The sequence below is a fragment of the Equus przewalskii genome, chromosome 2 (assembly GCF_037783145.1).
Source record: "Equus przewalskii isolate Varuska chromosome 2, EquPr2, whole genome shotgun sequence".
Taxonomy (NCBI): domain Eukaryota; kingdom Metazoa; phylum Chordata; class Mammalia; order Perissodactyla; family Equidae; genus Equus; species Equus przewalskii.
In genome coordinates, this window is record NC_091832.1 from 17984770 (window position 1) to 18003922 (window position 19153).

The 19153-nt window shown below is 42.4% G+C and overlaps 1 protein-coding gene across 22 annotated transcripts in view; it reads left to right on the forward strand.

Annotated features, from left to right (window-relative positions):
* The first annotated feature begins 3261 nt into the window (after positions 1-3261).
* The window catches only part of TRIT1 (tRNA isopentenyltransferase 1), a 79655-nt gene continuing 63763 nt past the window's right edge, over positions 3262-19153 (forward strand). For 19 of the 22 annotated variants that reach the window (XM_070610154.1, XM_070610165.1, XM_070610152.1 and 16 more), the window contains exon 1: positions 3292-3491. In XM_070610154.1, coding sequence (XP_070466255.1) covers positions 3318-3491 — 174 coding nt within the window. In that variant the 5' untranslated portion in view covers positions 3292-3317. Of the gene's footprint in view, positions 3492-19153 lie in introns of all 22 variants that reach the window. The other 3 variants (XM_008524153.2, XM_070610148.1, XM_070610158.1) reach the window with 3 other exon arrangements.

Here is a 19153-nt window from a genome sequence, read left to right on the forward strand (position 1 = left end):
CCCAGATTTCCCCTCTACCTTTCTGCACTTCTTCCTTTCTCCTTTTCTGCCATGTTCCCATGCCCAACCTACCCCATGTACTGCTTTCAATTTCCTTGAGAAGGTGATGTAGGTGCAGAGGTTGGCCAGCCTGACTCTACATCTGCCCCTAGGGTACAGCACACATACACTGGGGGTAACAATTAGGTGGCTGACTGTGGACTTTCAGAAGGGCAGGCAAGAGTTATTACCCTCCAAGTTATTTGAGTATCCCTAGTACCTCATTCTTGCGTTTTAAATATGCTCTTCCAGACTGAACCTATTCTGGCATCTTTGCCTTTTGAACTAGAATTTTCTTTACCCAAAATAATCTGTAAGCAGTGAAGTATGTTGGAGATGGGCTTCTGTATCCTGCATCTCTAGACATACACATACACTTTAAGTAAGACACTCCCTCTCCTCCTGAGCTGTTTTTCAGAAGGCATTGAGCTACTTCCTATCTGGCCTTGCAGAAGGTGGAGTGGGCGTCAGGGCTAATACCTGGGCATGACTACAAATAGACTTCCTGACTCCCTTTTGCACCTTGTCTCCTTATTACCCTGCAAAGCTTCCTATTAGAGGGTTTTATGTTGTTTTTTAGAAATGCTTATTAACTCTTGATCATAGACTTCAATTTCCCCATTTTCCCTTGAACTTAATCTCTCCAATTAGGATTTCAAGTTACAGATCATCCTTTAGGAACTATTGTTAGTATGATTTAGAGTTCAGAAGATCCTTAAGGAGACAAACAGAGGTACAAATACAATAGCCTGGAGATATTTAAAAAAAATGTTCCCATTCTTTTTTGGAGGGACTGGTAGAATGACAATGAATGGTAATGGTACCATGTTTTTCTCCCTTCTCCTTATTTGCTTTGGACCATGGGCTCCATTCTGATTTAGGAGTCTTTCCTGCTCAGCATTTCAGTGATAATTCTCCCTATGGTCTACAGGATCCCTGTTCTCTTTGTTTCTATAGCAACAGTCCTGTGTTGCTTGGCTAGAAGCAATTTTCTGCTGCTGTGGTGAAGTCCTATTTTTTCATTCCTTTCTCCCCAGTTGCCTTGGTAACCAGCCTCTCCCTCTTCTGGTCTCTCAGTGGTAAATTCCACCCCCCTCTTTTTTTCTCTCTCAAGTAACAGTCACCTGGTCATGACTTGGACAGTGCTTTCCCATCTGTGAGTGAGCACACTCTGTCATGGTCAGATTGTCATCATGAAATTGGCCTTCCTTTTGCTTTATTTGCATCACTTCTCTGGCCTGCCATCTTTCTGGTGGTTGTCATGGAAACTGTACCCTCTGAAAGTCTCCAGGCAAAGGCTCTACAGTTAACAACCATCATGCGAGAGTGTCTGCCAATATGTGGCCACACATCTTGATTTTAAAACCAGCCCCAGGCGGGTACCACAAATTGGAGAGAACAAGGCTTTTGATCAAAGCAGGCTGGATTGAGAAAAGGAGGTACAGGGGACCCTGGGGTGTGGTGTTCTCCAAACAATACATATGGCTACAAGGTTTAAGCTGGGTCTGCAAGAGTGGCCATTATGCCAACAACGATCTAAGTGACTGAGAAATGTATTGGCAATTATTCCAGGCAGGCCTATCATATGCTCTAAACTTCCAGGGGTGATTCCTCTGGCCCAAGGGATCCTAGTGATAGGACCTGAGAGCTAGGCAGAGCCAAGCAATGTCAGGGAGAAAGCAACTAGAACTCTTAAATCGGCTAACAAAGGGTTAGTAGAATAGGTATTGGGCACGTTTACACATTGCTGAAAATTTCTCTGCCCTTAGGCTGCTGCGCTTACCTCTTTAGAGAGGCAGATGGGGTGTTACTGTTATAATAATACAAAGTGTTCCACAAATGGTGGTTGTTATGTGCCAGGGCATTGTAGCAGGCACGTTTCAGACATTACTTCATTTTCTCCTTATGGCAATCCTGAGAGGTAGTTAATGATAAGAAAACTGAGGCTAGGGGCCGGCCTGGTGGTGCAGCGGGTAAATGTGCACGTTGCGCTTTGGCGGACCCGGGTTTGCCGGTTCGGATCCTGTGTGCGCACATGGTGCTGCTTGGCAAGCCATGCTGTGGTAGGCGTCCCACATATAAAGTAGAGGAAGATGGGCACGGATGTGGGTTCAGGCTCAGTCTTCCTCAGCGAAAAGAGGAGGATTGGCAGCAGACGTTAGCTCAGGGCTAATCTTCCTCAAAAAAGAAAAAGAAAACTGAGGCTAATTGTGTAAGGTCACGCAGCTGATAAGTGGCCAGGCTGGGATTTGGATCCAGGTCCATCTGATTCTAAAGCCTATTCTTTTTTTTTGCTGAGGAAGATTTGCCCTGAGATAACACCTGCTGCCAATCTTCCTCTTTTTGTACGTGACTACCACCACAGCATGGTCACTGACAGGTGAGTGGTGTAGGTCTGTGCCCTGGGAACTGAACCTAGGCAGCCAAAGCGTGTGGGTGGAACTTAACCACTGGGCCACCATGCTGGTTCTCAGAGCTTGTCCTTAATGGTTGTAAGTCTCCTGAATTTTGATTCTCTCTTGTCCTAATTTTCCCCACCTCTACTTTGCTCTGAGGGTTGCTACTATTTTATCCTCTCCGCCTTCCTCGTTTTTCCTCTTTGTATTTTGTGGGGTGTTTACTTGCTTGTTTTTGTCTGTTCTCATCCCATCCCTTGCAACCTTCGGCCATAGAGATGGGAAATTCGTCCTGCCTCCTCAATGTGTCTGAGTTTGAATTGTGGAATGAAAACATTAGAGCAGCCACCCCTGCCTGAGAACTGTGCAAATCTGATCCAGGAGAACGCCACACCTCTGAGCTCTCTGGCTCGAGGACGACAGGCAAGACATTCTCCTCTTCATTTAACAACGTTTGAGTGTCTGTTCGGTACCAGGTACTGTGCCAGGCACTAGAGATACAGCAATGACCTAGGCAGAATTTGTCCCTTGTCTTTATGGAACTGACAGCCGGGAATGAAAGTCAGACAATAGACAAGATGGCAATATATAATTTTATACTGTAATTAGTGCTATGAAGAAAAAGAAATGGGTGCCGTGAAAGGAAGAATAATAGGAACAGATCTATTTTAGGTAGGACTGCCATCTCCCACTTAAGAGAGGGGGTGGTTGAGGTTCTGACACCAGCAAGTTCACTGCAGTCATATTGGGAGGCTTTCAAGCATGGGGACTTACTTCCACCGCCTCCTCCTCGCCTCTTCCTACCGAGTCCGAGATCCGCGCAGGCGCACTGACGGTTGCTATGGAGACAGCTGCTCCTGCGCAAGCGCAGATGCTCCCAACATGGCGGCGGCGGCGGCTGCACGAGCAGTGTCTGTGGGCCCTGGGCTCCGAGGCCTGCAAGGGACACTGCCTCTTGTAGTGATTCTCGGGGCCACAGGCACTGGCAAATCTACCCTGGCGTTGCAGCTAGGCCAGCGCCTCGGTGGCGAGATCGTCAGCGCCGACTCCATGCAGGTATGGCAGTGCAGCTCGTCCCCGGCCTGTGAAGCCCCAGACCGCGTGCGGGCGGCTGGCCGAGCGGATACTCTGTCGCAGGGTGGTAGTGGGTGAACCCCGAGGCTTGTGGGGCGGGGGGGTGGGCGGGGGGGTGGGGGGTGAAAGGAGTCTATAATTACTAGGCGCCCACCAAATGCCAGACATAGTGCCAGGTGTTTCACTTTATCATCTCATTTACTTCTCAGCACATTACTGTTTGTTAGGTACTGTTATTATCTCCATTTACGGATGAGGGAATTCGCCTGGGGAGGTGAAATGACTTTCTCCGTGTCACATAGCGCACAAGTGGAAGAGATGGTATTTGAATCTGTAAGGTTGACATATAGGCGTCCAATAAATACCTTTTAAGTGAAAATTATTCTAGAGCTTTTACTCTTTAGAGTGACCCCGCGACACCAGGATAAATCAGTTACCAGCTATCAGTGTCTGCTGAGGGCATGGAACAGGGTGGATAGTCAGGAGACCTAGATTCTGGTTCCGAATCTGCCATCGGCCACGTGACCTTAACAATGTCGTTTTTTGGATGTCGTTTTATATATCTGTAAAGTGGAGAAAATGCCACCTACCTGTGGTGCTTAATGATTGAGATCATGAGTGTTAAGAGTGAAGAGCAGGGTGACCTGTCCTGAAGAAGGCACTTGGTAAATGCTTGTTGAAGCTGAGATTTTTAACCTACTGGCTGATGGGAGTCGAGGAGTCTTTGTCCTCTTCCTTGAGTCAGAGGGAGGCCCGGAAGAGTGTAGTACATGTCGCACCTGGAAGCATTTGTGCTTGGATTGAGAGTGGGTGACATTTGGGGTCAATCTCTGATGGAGGAATTAGAGGTGCTATTTTTTGACGAGTATTTACAGTTACGAGTTTTCACAGAGTGGGTGAGATGCTTGACGTGAAGTGCCTTGTGCTGAACCTGGTACCTGATGGGTACTCAGCAAGAGGGGGCAGTCCTTGTCCCCACTGCACCCCCATAAGCCTCCAGGCATGGTTTCTACCCTTAGTTCAGTTGGGGTGATAGGATTGTCAACACATGTGAAATGTTTAGGATAATTCAACAAATATTTGTTTGCAGTCTACTTTGTGCCAGCTTCGAGAGAGATCCTTTAGCTCACATCCCGGCCCTGTCTTTTCTGATATGTGACTTCAGCCTAACCTCTTTGTGCCATTGTTTTTTCTTCTGTAAAATAGGAAGAATAATGTCAATAACGCGACATTATTGTGATGATTGAATGAGATAAAGTATGTAAAGCACTTAATACAACATATGGCACATAGTAAGTGCTAAAAATATGGTAGGTGCTATTTCTGGAAGGCCCTTTTGAAGGGACAAAACCATAATCCCTGTCCTCAAGGAGTTTTAGTCCTGCTAAAGAGGAAACAAGGCAGAGTTAGTAAGTGTTGGGACTGAGATATTAATGATGCTTTGCAAGGTGGACGAAGTGGAGAGGAGAGAGACTACGGGTGTTAGATTTTATGATAAACCATAGGATTTGTGAGAAGGGAGAAATCAGTGAAGGCTGGTATAGTCCTGGAAAATTCTGTGAAAAGAATTTACTGAGAACACTTTCCTGACAAGGACTATGTTGGTATGTGGGGAAGAGGGGGCATCAGGGAGCAATGGTGTGTTATTCTAAATAGGATGGTCAGAGAAGAAAGAAGAAAAGGTATTATATCAAAGGAAGGAACATGGATGAAGCTTTAGAAGGTGAATGGGCATAGTGTGCGTGTAGGACTGTGAAAGGAGACTGTTCAGTAGATGTCGTAGGTATTGTGGAATGGGGGGTGAGTAACATGGCGAAGGCAGTGTGTAAGAAGCATTTGTGAGCAGTAGGCATGATGAATTGGATTTGGGGGTGGGAGGGGCATACAAAAAAACAGCCAAGTATGATGTAATGATTGCTCTTTGGCCTGGCACCTCAGAGACTTGAGTAATTTGGCCTTAGTAAGATGGAATTACACTGATGATATCTACGGTCCATTCCAGTCTTAATGTTTTATAATTTCTGTAATTCTGGGCTGATGTGTTATTAGGAATGGAGGGGAAGAGAACCATGTAGCATTTTGAAGGTAGCGTCTTGTTACAGTATGAGTTGGTCACTGATTGGAGAAAGACGAGAATAATGCACCCAGTGTGATTCAGGATTCGGGTTTGTGTGCCTGTGAGAGTATGGTGAGCCTGGGAGTCAGGAAGACCTAGCAGGGCACAGTGGGGGGGGGTAACAGGACACGCCAGGGGAAAGCCTAGTGGATGTGTGGACAACGCAGCAGGTATGATCCCGCTGTAGGGCTTTTGTACTTGTTCCCTCTGCCTGGTGGAGCCTCTTCCCCTACATTACCGTGTGGCTCACTTCCCCTCTTCTTTAGGTCTTGGCTCAGATGTCACCTTTTTGAGGCCTTCTCTGACCATCCTATTTAGAATAACACACCATTGCTCCCTGATGCCCCCTCTTCCCCACATACCAACATAGTCCTTGTCAGGAAAGTGTTCTCAGTAAATCATCTTAATTTTACATCTTTTTTTTTTTTTTTTGAGGAAGATTAGCCCTGAGCTAACATCTGCTGCCAATCCTCCTCTTTTTGCTGAGGAAGGCTGGCCCTGAGCTAACATCTGTGCCCATCTTCCTCTACTTTATATGTGGGATGCCTGCCACAGCATGGTTTTCCAAGCGGTGCCATGTCTGCACCCAGGATCTGAACCGGTGAACCCCAGGCCGCCGAAGCAGAACGTGCGAACTTAACTGCTGTGCCACGAGGCTGGCCCCTACATCTTTTTAAAATAAGTTAGTGGGTTCTGGCAGTGAGGATTGGGTGTAGCTCTGTAATTGCCATTATCCGTTTCTCAGAAATGTTTCTTTGCTCATAGCTCTGTACCATAAGGTTGCGGTTGCTAGCGGTCTTGCTGGCTGTAAGATAGGCCATGTCGGTAGGACACTTTGCGCCTTATATAGTGCTGATGATATGGTAGAGCCCTAATATTTGATGGAATATTTGTTGACCTGCCTTATTAAAATGGCACCTCTTGATCCATTTAGATTCTTTCTGTGGTTATAAGTAACTAGAATACAAAGAATTAAATTTCTTTCATCCCTGGGATGCTGTGAGGATTAATTAACATATGAAAAACAGTTTCAGGATTATTGAGCTTTCTGAACTGGCTATAGGTTGTATTTAATTTTGATTATACTTGGAGTATTTGTAACATTTCCTCTTGGTCCCCATTCGAAAACTTTGACCTTTGGTTTTACTTTTCAGTCTAAATACTGAAATAAAGTGTCTCTGCCCCATTCACTGTGGGTATGCACAATTCTTCCTTTCTAACCTTTGCTCACCATGCTGCTGTTAGGATAGTGCTACTCTGCTTGTTTTTTAGCCAGTGGAAGGAGCTGATGCTTTTCAGTGACTTGAGGTTGACTCAGAAAATTTTGGGGCGGGCCGGCCCCATGGTTGAGTGGTTGAGTTCACGCGCTCCACTTCAGCGCCCCAGGGTTTTGCTGGTTCGGATCCTGGGCGCCGACCTAGCACCGCTCATCAGGCCATGCTGAAGCGGTGTCCCACATAGAAGAACTAGAAGGACCTACAACTAGAATATACAACTATGTACTGGGGGGCTTTGGGGAGAAGAAGAAAAAAATTTTTTTTGGTAAGCGTGTGAAAAAAATGACGTTCTTAATGTTGGGATCACCAGCTCGTTGAAAGAACATTTTCAATCTCGAATAAATCCACAGGCAGAATAATAATAACTTAAATGTGTATAGCAGTATTTATAAAATGCATACATATGCTTTTTTATTCTCACAACAGCCTTGTAAGGAGGGTGTTATCATTTCACAGTTAAGGAAATAGGCTCAAAGTCTTAGAGTAAGTAGCAGAACTGGAGTTGGCCATAGGTCTCTACTTTCCATGCCCGGTGCCTTATCCACTACACAAAGCCATCATCCCTTTCAGACGAGGCAGGAGCTGTGGGATTCAGTCATTTGAGAGTGTTTCTTGACTTGTATGCCACTCATCCTTCACAGGAGTGTGCTATGTTTTGATCAGAACATGAAGTGTATTTTAGGATTCCTGTTGTGAATCTTAGTGTGAATTCATGGTGATGTCTGTCTAGTGGAGTGTTGAGCTGAGTGGTGGCCACATGATGCACTGCTTAGGGGGATACATCTTGCTGCTGCTGAGAGATATAATTTAATGTCAATAATTTAATGATCCCAAAGGCAGAGAATGTGTATTGGAACAAAGGGGAAGCTTGGCCTTGTGGAGAGCCTAGACAGAGCAGTAAACTTCCCTGTTGTAACAGCCATGGACCAAAGGGTGACCAAATGGAAAGTGTGATAATTAGAATGTTTTTTCAGGTTTTGGGGTTGATCTTTTTAAAGACCAATATTTGCATTTTAGTGATCCCTTTTGGAATGCTTTCCAGAATTTTGTATTTCAGAAGTGTACTAGTAACTCAAAAAGGATTGTAAGGGGCCAGCCTCGTGGTGCAGCAGTTAAATGTGCACGTTGGGCTTCTCGGCGGCCCGGGGTTCGCCAGTTCGGATCCCAGGTGCGGACATGGCACTGCTTGGTACGCCATGTTGTGGTAGGCATCCCACATACAAAGTAGAGGAAGATGGGCACAGATGTTAGCTCAGTGCCAGTCTTCCTCAGGAAAAAGAGGAGGATTGGCAGCAGTTAGCTCAGGGCTAATCTTCCTAAAGAAAAAAAAATTGTAAAACTGCCTTAAATCTTAAATTGTCTTGTACCTCATACTTCTTTTGTCATCCCTTGTCCTACCTTAACTGCAGGATCATCCCAAGGCAACCCCTACCTGGGCAGTTCACATCAAGGGCAAGTGCTTGTTTTTGTAAACATTGAATAGGTAAGTGCTATAAGTATTGAGGTAGCTTCTTTGAGGTAAAACCACAACAGAGTGTTAAGGGCAGTATGTCCGGAATGATAATATTGTCATGGAGCCTGATAGATAATGACTTGCTTCTGTAGCCATGTAGCTTCTGAAGGTCTTGCCTGGTGTCTTGCTCCGCATTCTTCTGCGGCTTGTTGGTGGGAAGTCAGAACTCCCCTCTGAGGGACTGCTTGCAGAGGGACTCCTCCTGGGCGCTGCCGTGGATTTCTGCATGGCAGCTCTGCCAAAAGTGAGAAACAACGTTTGAACTTAATTTTCTGAGTTTCCCAAACCCCAGTTGCACAAATTTTAGAGACATAAATATTCTCAGTCAGCCAGTACGAGTCTGAATTCAAGGAGGGACAGGTAATACAATCCCTGTTTTCCAGGATGGAAAAACTGAGGTACAGAAAGATTAAAGAGCAGACTAGAGATCATGCTGCAAGACACTTGCACACCTGGGAACTGGATCTGGGCCTTCTAACCCACGTGTGGTGTCTGATATATCACAGGAAGATGATACTGAAGGTCATCTTTTCAGTCCGAGTCTTCTTGGCATGTGTATTCAAGGTACAATGCATCGCCTTCAGTGCCTGGATGAAACATTGTACTGAGAAACTTGAAGGCACTTGCCAAAAGATGTACAATGACTGCTTGGAAATACAGACTACCAACTATATGCCAAGAGAAAATAAACAAAGTGTTCTATTTGGGTTTATAGAGAGGAAGTATCTCTGATGCCTTAGTCTTCAAGGCCTGTGGAGAAGCAGTAGTCATACATAGGAGCACAGTTCCCTTTGTGTTTGTCTAAACCTACAAGAGGAGAAGCAAATGATTTTTGGCAGTCTGACTAGTAAGCAGCCTATGTGTCATTTAATAGATGTGGAATTCTGCATTCTTTTTGTCTGCTTTGGGACATAATTTAGGAGCCTTTTTTTTTTTTTTAACCAAAGGACTGTCTGTCTGATAGTGCCCAGAGGAGATGTGGGATGCACAGGGGAGGGGCATGAAGGAAGAGATGGGCTCGTGGATCACAGTGGCTTACTAGGACATGAAATAAAAGTCACAAAAACTGTTAACCAGGGCAGATGGGGGCTATGCAGAGGCTATTTGCCACAACTGGCAGTGGCAATCTTTTAAAAGGATTGAGCCTGACAGGAGGCTAAGAAGGAAATCTCCAAATTTTGGAGTCATCTAAGAAATATATATATGAATTTCTAGGTCCCTTGGGTCACCTCCATTGTGAGTGAATTTAGTTTCCCTTTGACTACAGTATTAAGCTTGGGTGGGTTAAACACACACATTCACTTTTTTTGTAGCTATGGGAAGAACTTTGGAGTCACCTCCTGTGTTACAGAAGGAAAGAGAAGTCACTGCTGACCAAATGGGAAACCATAGGAAAGCACAGGTGTGATTTGCAGATTCAGATTTGTGAGGACGAGGTGCTGCCCTGATGCTTTGTGCCTGGAGCAGGATATTGAAACAGCTCCACTTCAAAAAGGAGTGTATATTTGAGGGATAAAAGATTTTTGGGATGTATAAGAATTCACCTGTGTGCTCTCTATGTACTCGAGGATGGCTTAACCAAATTGATTTTGGTTTCTTGTGTAGTTTGTTGAATTCTTTAGATAAATTTGAATGAGACCAGGATCCTGTTTGCCTCTTTGCTCTTTTGGGGCCTTTATTCTGAGCTGGAGCCTCATCATTGCTCCTGCTTCATTGTTTGTGGCAGCCAGAGTTCACGCTCTTACCATTGTACCATGAATAATAATAATAAATAGTAATACTGAAAATAATAACAATAACAATAATATATATGCCAGGCACTGTTCTAAAAGTTTGACATATATTATCTCATTTAATATCCTCACCACAACCTTATGAGGTAGGCACTATTGTTATTTCACCCCTACCAAAAATTACTTTCTTGAACCCTTATCTCTATTTTATTTGATGTTTTTTTCTCTACCTATTTGTTTATCCCTTCGTCTCCATCCCATTCTTTTCCTCTGTACCATTGTATACATTTTATCAGGCAGAGAAGGAAGAAGAGTATTCCTGACGAAAGAAGAGCATGAGCAAAGTAAAGGAATAGTAAAAGTGCATGCATGTTTTCCAGGAAGGACTAGCAACTATCTGGCATAGAGGATGCCTGAGGGACGGTAGTAGGAGGTGAAACTGAAAATACAGACCCTGGGACCAAACGGTGGAGGCCCTGGAAGTGCATGCCATGAGGGTTTGGGTTTTAACGAGGGAAGTGACAGTAAATCTGTTTCATGAGGTAACTCTGATGGCTGGTGGAGAGTGAGTGAGAGAGGGGTAAACAGCCTAGGATTCTGTTACATTAGCCTCGGTGAGAGGGTTCTGAGTTGGCCTCTGGCAGGGGAAAAGAGGTAACCACTTTGACATTTTGGAGACAGAATAGGATTTTGGTTATTGAATTGGAAGCATTGTGAGAAAAAATGATGGAGAACAAAGCCTTTTGTGTTTTGAAAAAGGGAGACATGCTTTTTGAAAAAAGTCCAGATAACATAGAAAAGTACAAAGGAAATATCACCATAGACTTAGCAACCAGAGATGACATTTTAACATTTTGGTACACATGCTTCCAGATATTTGTCTGTGTATTTATCCACATGTGTATATGTGTTTTTTCCCAATTTTTTTAAATTGTAAAAATACACATAACATAAAATTTACCATCCTAAGCATTTTTAAGTGTATAGTTCAGAAATGTATAGTTCAGTGGTGTTAAATATGTTCGTAATGTTGTGTAACCACCTTCACCATTTTTTCATCTTGTAACTCTTTTCATCTCGTAAAACTGAAGCTGTATTCATTAAACAGTAACTCCTCATTTCTCGGTCCTCCCAGCCCTTGGCAACCACCATTCTACTTTCTATACCTATGATTTTGACCACTCTTAAGTACCTCCTATAAGTGGAATCGTACAGTATTTGTTGTTTGTGACTCGCTTACTTCACTTAGCATAATGTCCTCAAGGTTCATCCATGTTTACAATCATGCACCACATCACGACATTTTGGTCAAGGATGGACTGCATATAGGATGGTGGTCCCATAAGATTAGTACCGTATAGCCTAACTGTGTAGTAGGCTAAAAAATCTAGGTTTGTGTGAGTACACTCCATGATGTCCGCACGATGACAGAATTGCCTAACGATGTATTTCTCAGAACGTGTCCCCGTCGTTAAGCGAAGCATGACTGTATATATTTTTACATAAATTGACTCATACATTTCATGCTATTCTGTATCCTCCTTTTTTTCCTCTTAACAATGTGTTATGGATATCTTTATGTGGTACTGGATATAACTCTACATCAGTGGTCTCAATCTGGGGTAATTTTTACCCCCAGGGGACATTTGGCAATCTCTGGAGACATTTTTGGTTGTAACAACTGGGGAAGTGGGTTCCTGGCATCTAGTGGGTAGAGACCAGGAATGCTGCTGATCATCCTACTATGCATAAAACAGCCCCTCACAACAAAGAATTATCTGGTTCAAAATAATCAATATGTTGTACTGAGGTTGAGAAACTGTTCTACGTTATTGTTGTTGTTTTGAATTTTGAAGTAATTGTAGATTTACCCAAGAGTTTCAAAGATACTGCATAGAGAGAGTTCCTTTCACCCAGCTTCTCCTAAAATTAACATCTTACATCATCATGGTACATTTATCAGCACTAATAAATTGACATAGGTGTAATATGTTAACTGAACTGTAGACTTTATTTGAATTTCACCAGTTTTTCTAGTTTTGTCTCCCTTCGGTTTCAGGATCCAATCTAGGAGACTATATTGCATTTAGTCATCATGTCTCCTTAGTCTCCTCCAATCTGTGACAGTTTCTCAGTCTGTCTTCGTCTTTCATGACTTTGATACTTTTGAAGGGTACTGGTCAGCTATTTTGTAGAATGTCTCTTAATTTGGGTTTGTCTGATGGTTTCTCAGGATTAGACTGGCGTTAGGGATTTTGGGAAAGCATACCACAGAGGTGAAGTACCCTTCTCATTGCATCATGTCAGAGTATATCAGCATGATATCATAATATCAACATGAGTTATTTCTGGTGATGTTAACCTTGATCATTTGGTTTAGGTTGTGTCTGCCAGATTCCTCTACTGTAAAGTCAAAATTTTTTCCTTTCTGTACTCTATTTGTTAGAAAAGAGTTGCTAAGCGTAGCCCACTTTGAAGGGAAGGGGATTTAAGCTCCATCTCCTGGAGGGAGGAATAGCAAAGAATTTGTGGGCATATGTTAAAAGCACCACAGTAATTAATAAATACTTTAGGGGAGATACTTTGAGGTAATGCAGATATCCTGTTTCTCCTTAAAGTTTCACCCACTAATTCTAGTGTTTATCAGTAGATCTTTCCTGCTGCAATTACTGTCATAATTTCCTTCATTCCTTCTGCTCTTATTAATTGAAATTCTTTTGCCAAGAAGATTTATCCTTTCTCCCCTATTTATTTACATCATTTACTTACATCAGTTTGGATATTTATTTCATTCCTTGGGTTATAATCTAGTACTAAGTTATTTATTTTGTTGCTCAAATTATTCCAACTTTGGTTATTGGGTGCTCTTTCATGTTCTTTGTGTCCTATGGCATGCCTCCATGTTTGTTTGTTTGTTTGTTTAGCATTTGCTTCCTTTCTGGTACTAGAAGATGCTCCCAGCTTACAATGTCTTCCCTCAGCCCTGGAGACAGCCGATTTTCCAAGGAGCGCTTGTTCTTTTTATTGGTGAATGGTATTTAGAAACCATCAGATCTGGGTGCTTAGGGGTGTTTGTTGCTTCTGGGATGTCATTGCTTCTAGTCCCTTAAGTGGAAAGAGCCGGGAAACATGTATCTATACTAATCCATGTATACACAAATGTCTAGATTTACTTCTGTATCTGCCTAGATATTTTAAAATAAACATGAGTTTATACTGCTAACTCTGGCTCTACTCTGGTACCACAGGGTTCATTCTAGTCCTTCCCCCTTGCTTGTTTGTGATTTCTTTCTCTGAGTAAGAAATCTGGCTCTTGTTGTCTACAGTGTAGATAATTATTTGTGTAAAGTGTAAAGTAGTTTCAGTAGTTACTTCTGTGAGAAACCAATTTACTAGCTAGAGTATAATGTTTGTATACAGTTCTTGTTGTTCATTTTAGCCTGTAGTATCCAGTTAAAACATTGTTTTACAAAGTTACTTAGGTCAGCTCCTTTTTTCCCCCTCCCCCCTTCAGTGAGGTTATGTCATACATTTGTAATACAGTTACATTCATTTGTTGCAGTCTGCATTCTATCCTGGGTTCCCCAGACATCATTTTTTAAATTCATTCTTTCTTTTATTTTTTTATCTTCTCCCCTAAACCCCCCAGTACATCGTTGTATATTCTAGTTGTAGGTCCTTCTGGCTCTGCTATGTGGGACGCTGCCTCAGCATGGCCTGATGAGCAGTGTTAGGTCCGTGCCCAGGATCAGAACTGGTGAAACCCTGGACTGCCAAAGCAGAGTGTGCGAACTTAACCACTCGGCCACAGGACGGCCCCAGACATTTCTTTTTAAAATTTGGGTACAGTGAAGTGCATTCTTTGTTGTGTATAGTTCTTTGGGTTTTGACAAATGCAGAGTCAGAAATCTACCATCACAGTACTGTACTGAACAGTTCCATCACTCTAAAAATAGCCTTGTGTCACCTCTTTGTAGTCAACTCCTCTACCTGCCCCAACTTTTGGCAACCACTAATCTATTTTCCATCCCTATAGTTTTGCCTTTTCCATAATGTGATATACATGGAGCCGAACAACAGGCAGCCTTTGGTGTTTGACTTTTTTCACTTAGCAAAATATATTTAAAATTCTTCCATGTTGTGGCATGAGTCCATAACTCTATTCCGTCATGTGGATGTACCATAGTATATCCATTCACCTGTGAAAGGACATCTGGGTTTCCAGTTTTTAGCAATTATAAAGAAAGCTATTACAAACATTCATGTACAGTGTGGTTTAACTTTATAGGATTGATTTAACTTTGTAGGAAACTACAAAACTGTTTTCCAGAATGGCTGTACCATTTTTGCAATCCTACCAGCTGTGAATGAAAATTTCTGTTCCTCTGTATTCTCTCCAGCATTTGGTGTATATTGTCTTTTTTTTTTTTTTTTTTTTAAGATTGGCACCTGAGCTAACAACTGTTGCCAATCTTTTTTTTTTTTTTTTTTTTTTTTGAGGAGGATTAGCCCTGAGCTAACTACTGCCAGTCCTCCTCTTTTTTTTTGCTGAGGAAGCCTGGCCCTGAGCTAACATCCATGCCCATCTTCCTCCACTTTATATGTGGGACGCCTATCACAGCATGGCGTGCCAAGCGGTGCCATGTCTGCACCCGGGATCCAAACCAGCAAACCCCGGGCCACCGAGAAGCAGAACCTGCGTACTTAACTGCGCCACTTAAGCTGTGCACTTAAGCTGTGCCACTGGGCTGGCCCCTTTTTTTCTTAATTCTTCTCCCCAAAGCCCCCCAGTACATAGTTGTATATTCTAGTTGTGAGTGCCTCTGGTTGTGCTATGTGGAATGCCACCTCAGCATGGCCTGACAAGCGGTGCCATGTCCATTTCTAGGATCCGAACTGGCAAAACCCTGGGCCACTGAAGCAGAGCACACGAACTCAACTACTTAGCCACAGGCCGGCCCCTATATTCTCTTTTTGAAAAATTTTTTAGCAATTCTAATAGGGGTGTACTGGTATCTCATGGTGGTTAATTTACATTTCCCTAAAGACCAATGATATTGAGCACCTTTTCATATGCTTATTTGCCATCTGTGTATCTTTGGTGAAATGCCTATCAGATCTTTTGAGGGGAGATGTTTGTCTTATTGTTGAATTTTAAGAGTTCTTTATATATTCTGGGTATAAATCCTCTATCAGATATATTATTCACAAATATTTTCTCCTACTCTGTGGCTTATTTTTCCATTCTCTTTACAGTGTCGTTTAGAGAACAAAAGTTTTAAATTTTCGTAAAATCCAATTTATCTCTTGCCAAACCCAAAGTCATGCAGATTTTCTCCAGTTTTTTTAAAAGTTTTATAGCTTTGCATTTTGCATTTAGGTCTGTGATCTGTTTTGAGTGAATTTTTGTATAAGATGTGAGATATATTTGGATGTCCAGGTGCACCGGCACTGGTTTTTTTTTTTTTAAATTTTTATTTATTAAATTTTTTTTTTTAAAGATTTTATTTTATCCTTTTTCTCCCCAAAGCCCCCCGGTACATAGTTGTATATTCTTCGTTGTGGGTCCTTCTAGTTGTGGCATGTGGGACGCTGCCTCAGCGTGGTTTGATGAACAGTGCCATGTCCGCGCCCAAGAGTCAAACCAGCGAAACACTGGGCCACCTGCAGCGGAGCGCGCAAACTTAACCACTTGGCCACGGGGCCATCCCCCTGGCACTGTTTTTGAAAGGCTCTCCTTTCTCCATTTAATTGCCTTTGCACCTTTGTCAAAAACCAGTTGACTCGATGTGTGTGGGTCTGTTTCTCGGGTCTCCATTCTGTTCCATTGATTCTTGTGTCTGTTCTTTTGCCAATATCACATCGTCTTGATTACTGTAGCTTTATAATAAGGCTTGAAATTGTATAGTGTAAACTCTCCAACTTTGTACATTATTGTTTTTAATCTCTGTGTAGTATTCCATTTTATAGGTGTATCATAATTTACTTACCCAGGGTTCTACTGAAGGACATTTAGAGGGTTAAGTTTTTGGCTATAATAAATGATGTTGAGATGAAGATCTTTGCACATACATCTCTTTGCACTTGTGTGGCTCTCTCTTCAGGGTAAATCCCTACAATGGGATTACTGGATAAGAGGATGCACATATTACTTTTTTCTTTTTCTTCCAATTTTCTAAGAGCTTTATTAGAGGATATGCTTATTATTTTTCTTATTGAGGTGAAATTCATATAACATTAACCATTTTAGAGTGAACAGTTCAGGGGCATTTAGTACACTCACAGTGTTGTATTACCACTACCTCCGTCTAGTTCCAAAACATTTCCATCACCCCCAGAGAAAACCCTGTACCCAGTTACTCTTCGTTTCTTTAATCAGTTATTCTCAGGGCTGGCCCGGTTGCCTAGTGGTTAAGTTCACATGCTCTGCTTTGGCAGCCCACGGTTCACAGGTTCAGATCCCAGGCACAGACCTAGCACAGATCATCAAGCCTTGCTGTGGCAGCATCCCACATAGAAAATAGAGGAAGATTGGCACAGAAGTTAGCTTAGTAATGATCTTCCTTAAGCAAAAAGAGGAAGATTGGCAACGGATGTTAGCTCAGGGCCAATCTTCCTCACCAAAAACAAAACAATACACACACCCAGTTATTCTCCCTTTCCCCTTCCTCCTAGCCCCTGGCAAGCACCAGTCTGCCTTCTCTCTCTGTAGATTTTACTTATTCTGGATATTTCATATAAATGGGATCATACGATATGTGACCTTTATGTCTGGCTTCTTTCACTTAGATTAGTTGTAGCATGTGTTTTTATGTTTCAATATTCCATTGTATTATGGATCACTAAGTGTCCATTTACTGATGAACATTAGTACCTTTAGGCTGTTGTGAATAGTGCTGTGAGCATGTGTGTACATATATTTGTTCGAGTACCTGTTTTCAATTATTTTGAGTATATACCTTGGAGTGGAATTCTGGGTCGTATGGTAATTCTATGTTTAACTTTTATGGAATTACCAATCTGTTTTACACAGCGGCTGTACCATTTTACATTCCCACCAGCAATGTCTGTGGGTACCAATTTCTCCACATCTTCTCCAACACTTGTTATTTTCCACTTTTTATTGTAGCCATCTTAGTGAGTGTGAAAGTGGTATATCATTGTGGTTTTGATTTCCATTCCCTAATGACTGATGTTGTTTGGCAGCTTTTCATGTGTTTGTTGGCCATTTGTATATCTTCTTTGGAGACATGTCTATTCAGGTCCTTTGCTCATTTTTAAGTTGGGTTGGTTGTGTTTTCGTTGTTGAGTTGCACACATTACATTTTGGTACATATTGCCAGACTGCTTTCAAGAAAGTTTGTACCAGTGGTATGTCTGTTTCCCTCACCCTTGCAGTTCTGTGTATTAGTTATGTTTTTCTTGTTGTCAATCTGATAAGCAAGAAATAGATTTCATTTTAATTTCATTTCTTAGGTTAATTGTCTTTTCAAGGACGCATTGGCCATTTGTGTTTTTCTTTTCTTTTTTTTTTTTAAAGATTTTATTTTTTTCATTTTTCTCCCCAAAGCCCCCCGGTGCATAGTTATATATTCTTCGTTGTGGGTCCTTCTAGTTGTGGCATGTGGGACGCTGCCTCAGCATGATTTGATGAGCAGTGCTATGTCCACGCCCAGGATTCGAACCAACAAAACACTGGGCCGCCTGCAGCGGAGCTTGGGAACTTAACCACTCGGCCACGGGGCCAGCCCCTGTGTTTTTCTTTCTTGAATTTCCTGTTCGTACCTGTTATGCCCACTTCTCTATAATGGTTTTGATTTTTGTGTTTATTGATTTGTAGGAGCTCTTTGTGTGTTGCGAGTTTTAACTCCCTGTACAGTCTCATGTGTTGGAATTTTTTTTTTTGTTCCCTAAAGATTGGCACCTGGCCTGATGAGCAGTGCCATGTCTGTGCCCAGGATCAGAACCAGCAAAACCCTGGGCTTACCGAAGGAGAGCATGTGAACTCAACCACTCGGCCACGGGATTGGCCCCTGGAAATATTTTTTCAGTTAGTCGTTTGTCTTTTGACTTTGACGGTTTTTTGTGTGTTTTTTTGCCGTATTAAGGTTTTAAATTTGTATATTGTACACTTTTAAGGAGTACAATTACTTTTAACATAAAGTTACTTTTAACATTCTTTTAAAAAGAATTCATGTCTGAAGTTTATAATCCATTAAAATGTTGGAATTTACAGATGTGAATAAAAAATATCTTAGGGGGCGGCCCCGTGGCACAGTGGTTAAGCTCAAGCGCTCCACTTCGGTGGCCCAAGGTTTCACCGGTTTGGATCCTGGGCACAGACATGGCACTGCTCGTCAGGCCATGCTGAGACAGCACTCCACATAGCACAACCAGAAGGACCTACAACTGGAATATACAACTATGTACTGGGGTGTCTTGGGGAGAAGAAGAAGAAAAAAAAAGATTGGCAACAAATGTTAGCTCAGGTGCCAATCTTTAAAAAAAAAGTCTTTTATTCTCTAACATAGATAAAGATATACCCAGGGCCTCCTTGCCTTCGCTGTACCTGTAGCTCTTCTCTTGGAGTCCCCTACACAGATGTGTAGGTAATTGCAGATGAAATATGGGATCTTGCCTTGTCCAGGCTTTCTTAAGTCTGGATACGTTTGGTTAGCTATTCAGTCACTTTCCTTGCTCTCGTTTTTTTTTGGTTTACATCTTGCTGCCTAGCACAATACTAATAACAGTGGTTCTCACCCCAGCTGTACATTGGAATCACCTGGAGAACATTAAGAAATACTAATCCTTAGGCTTATAGTATTCAGCAAATATCTGTTGGTTAGAATAGGACACTTTGCCTAATTTCTTCAGATGCCAGTATTCTTTCCTAATTTATAGCCCATCTTTACTGTAAGGTCTTCATTTAGCCTGTTCAGCCTGTTAGGCAGTTTTATTTACTGGAAAACTGGGTTTGAGAACCAGCTTTGCCAATAACTCACTGT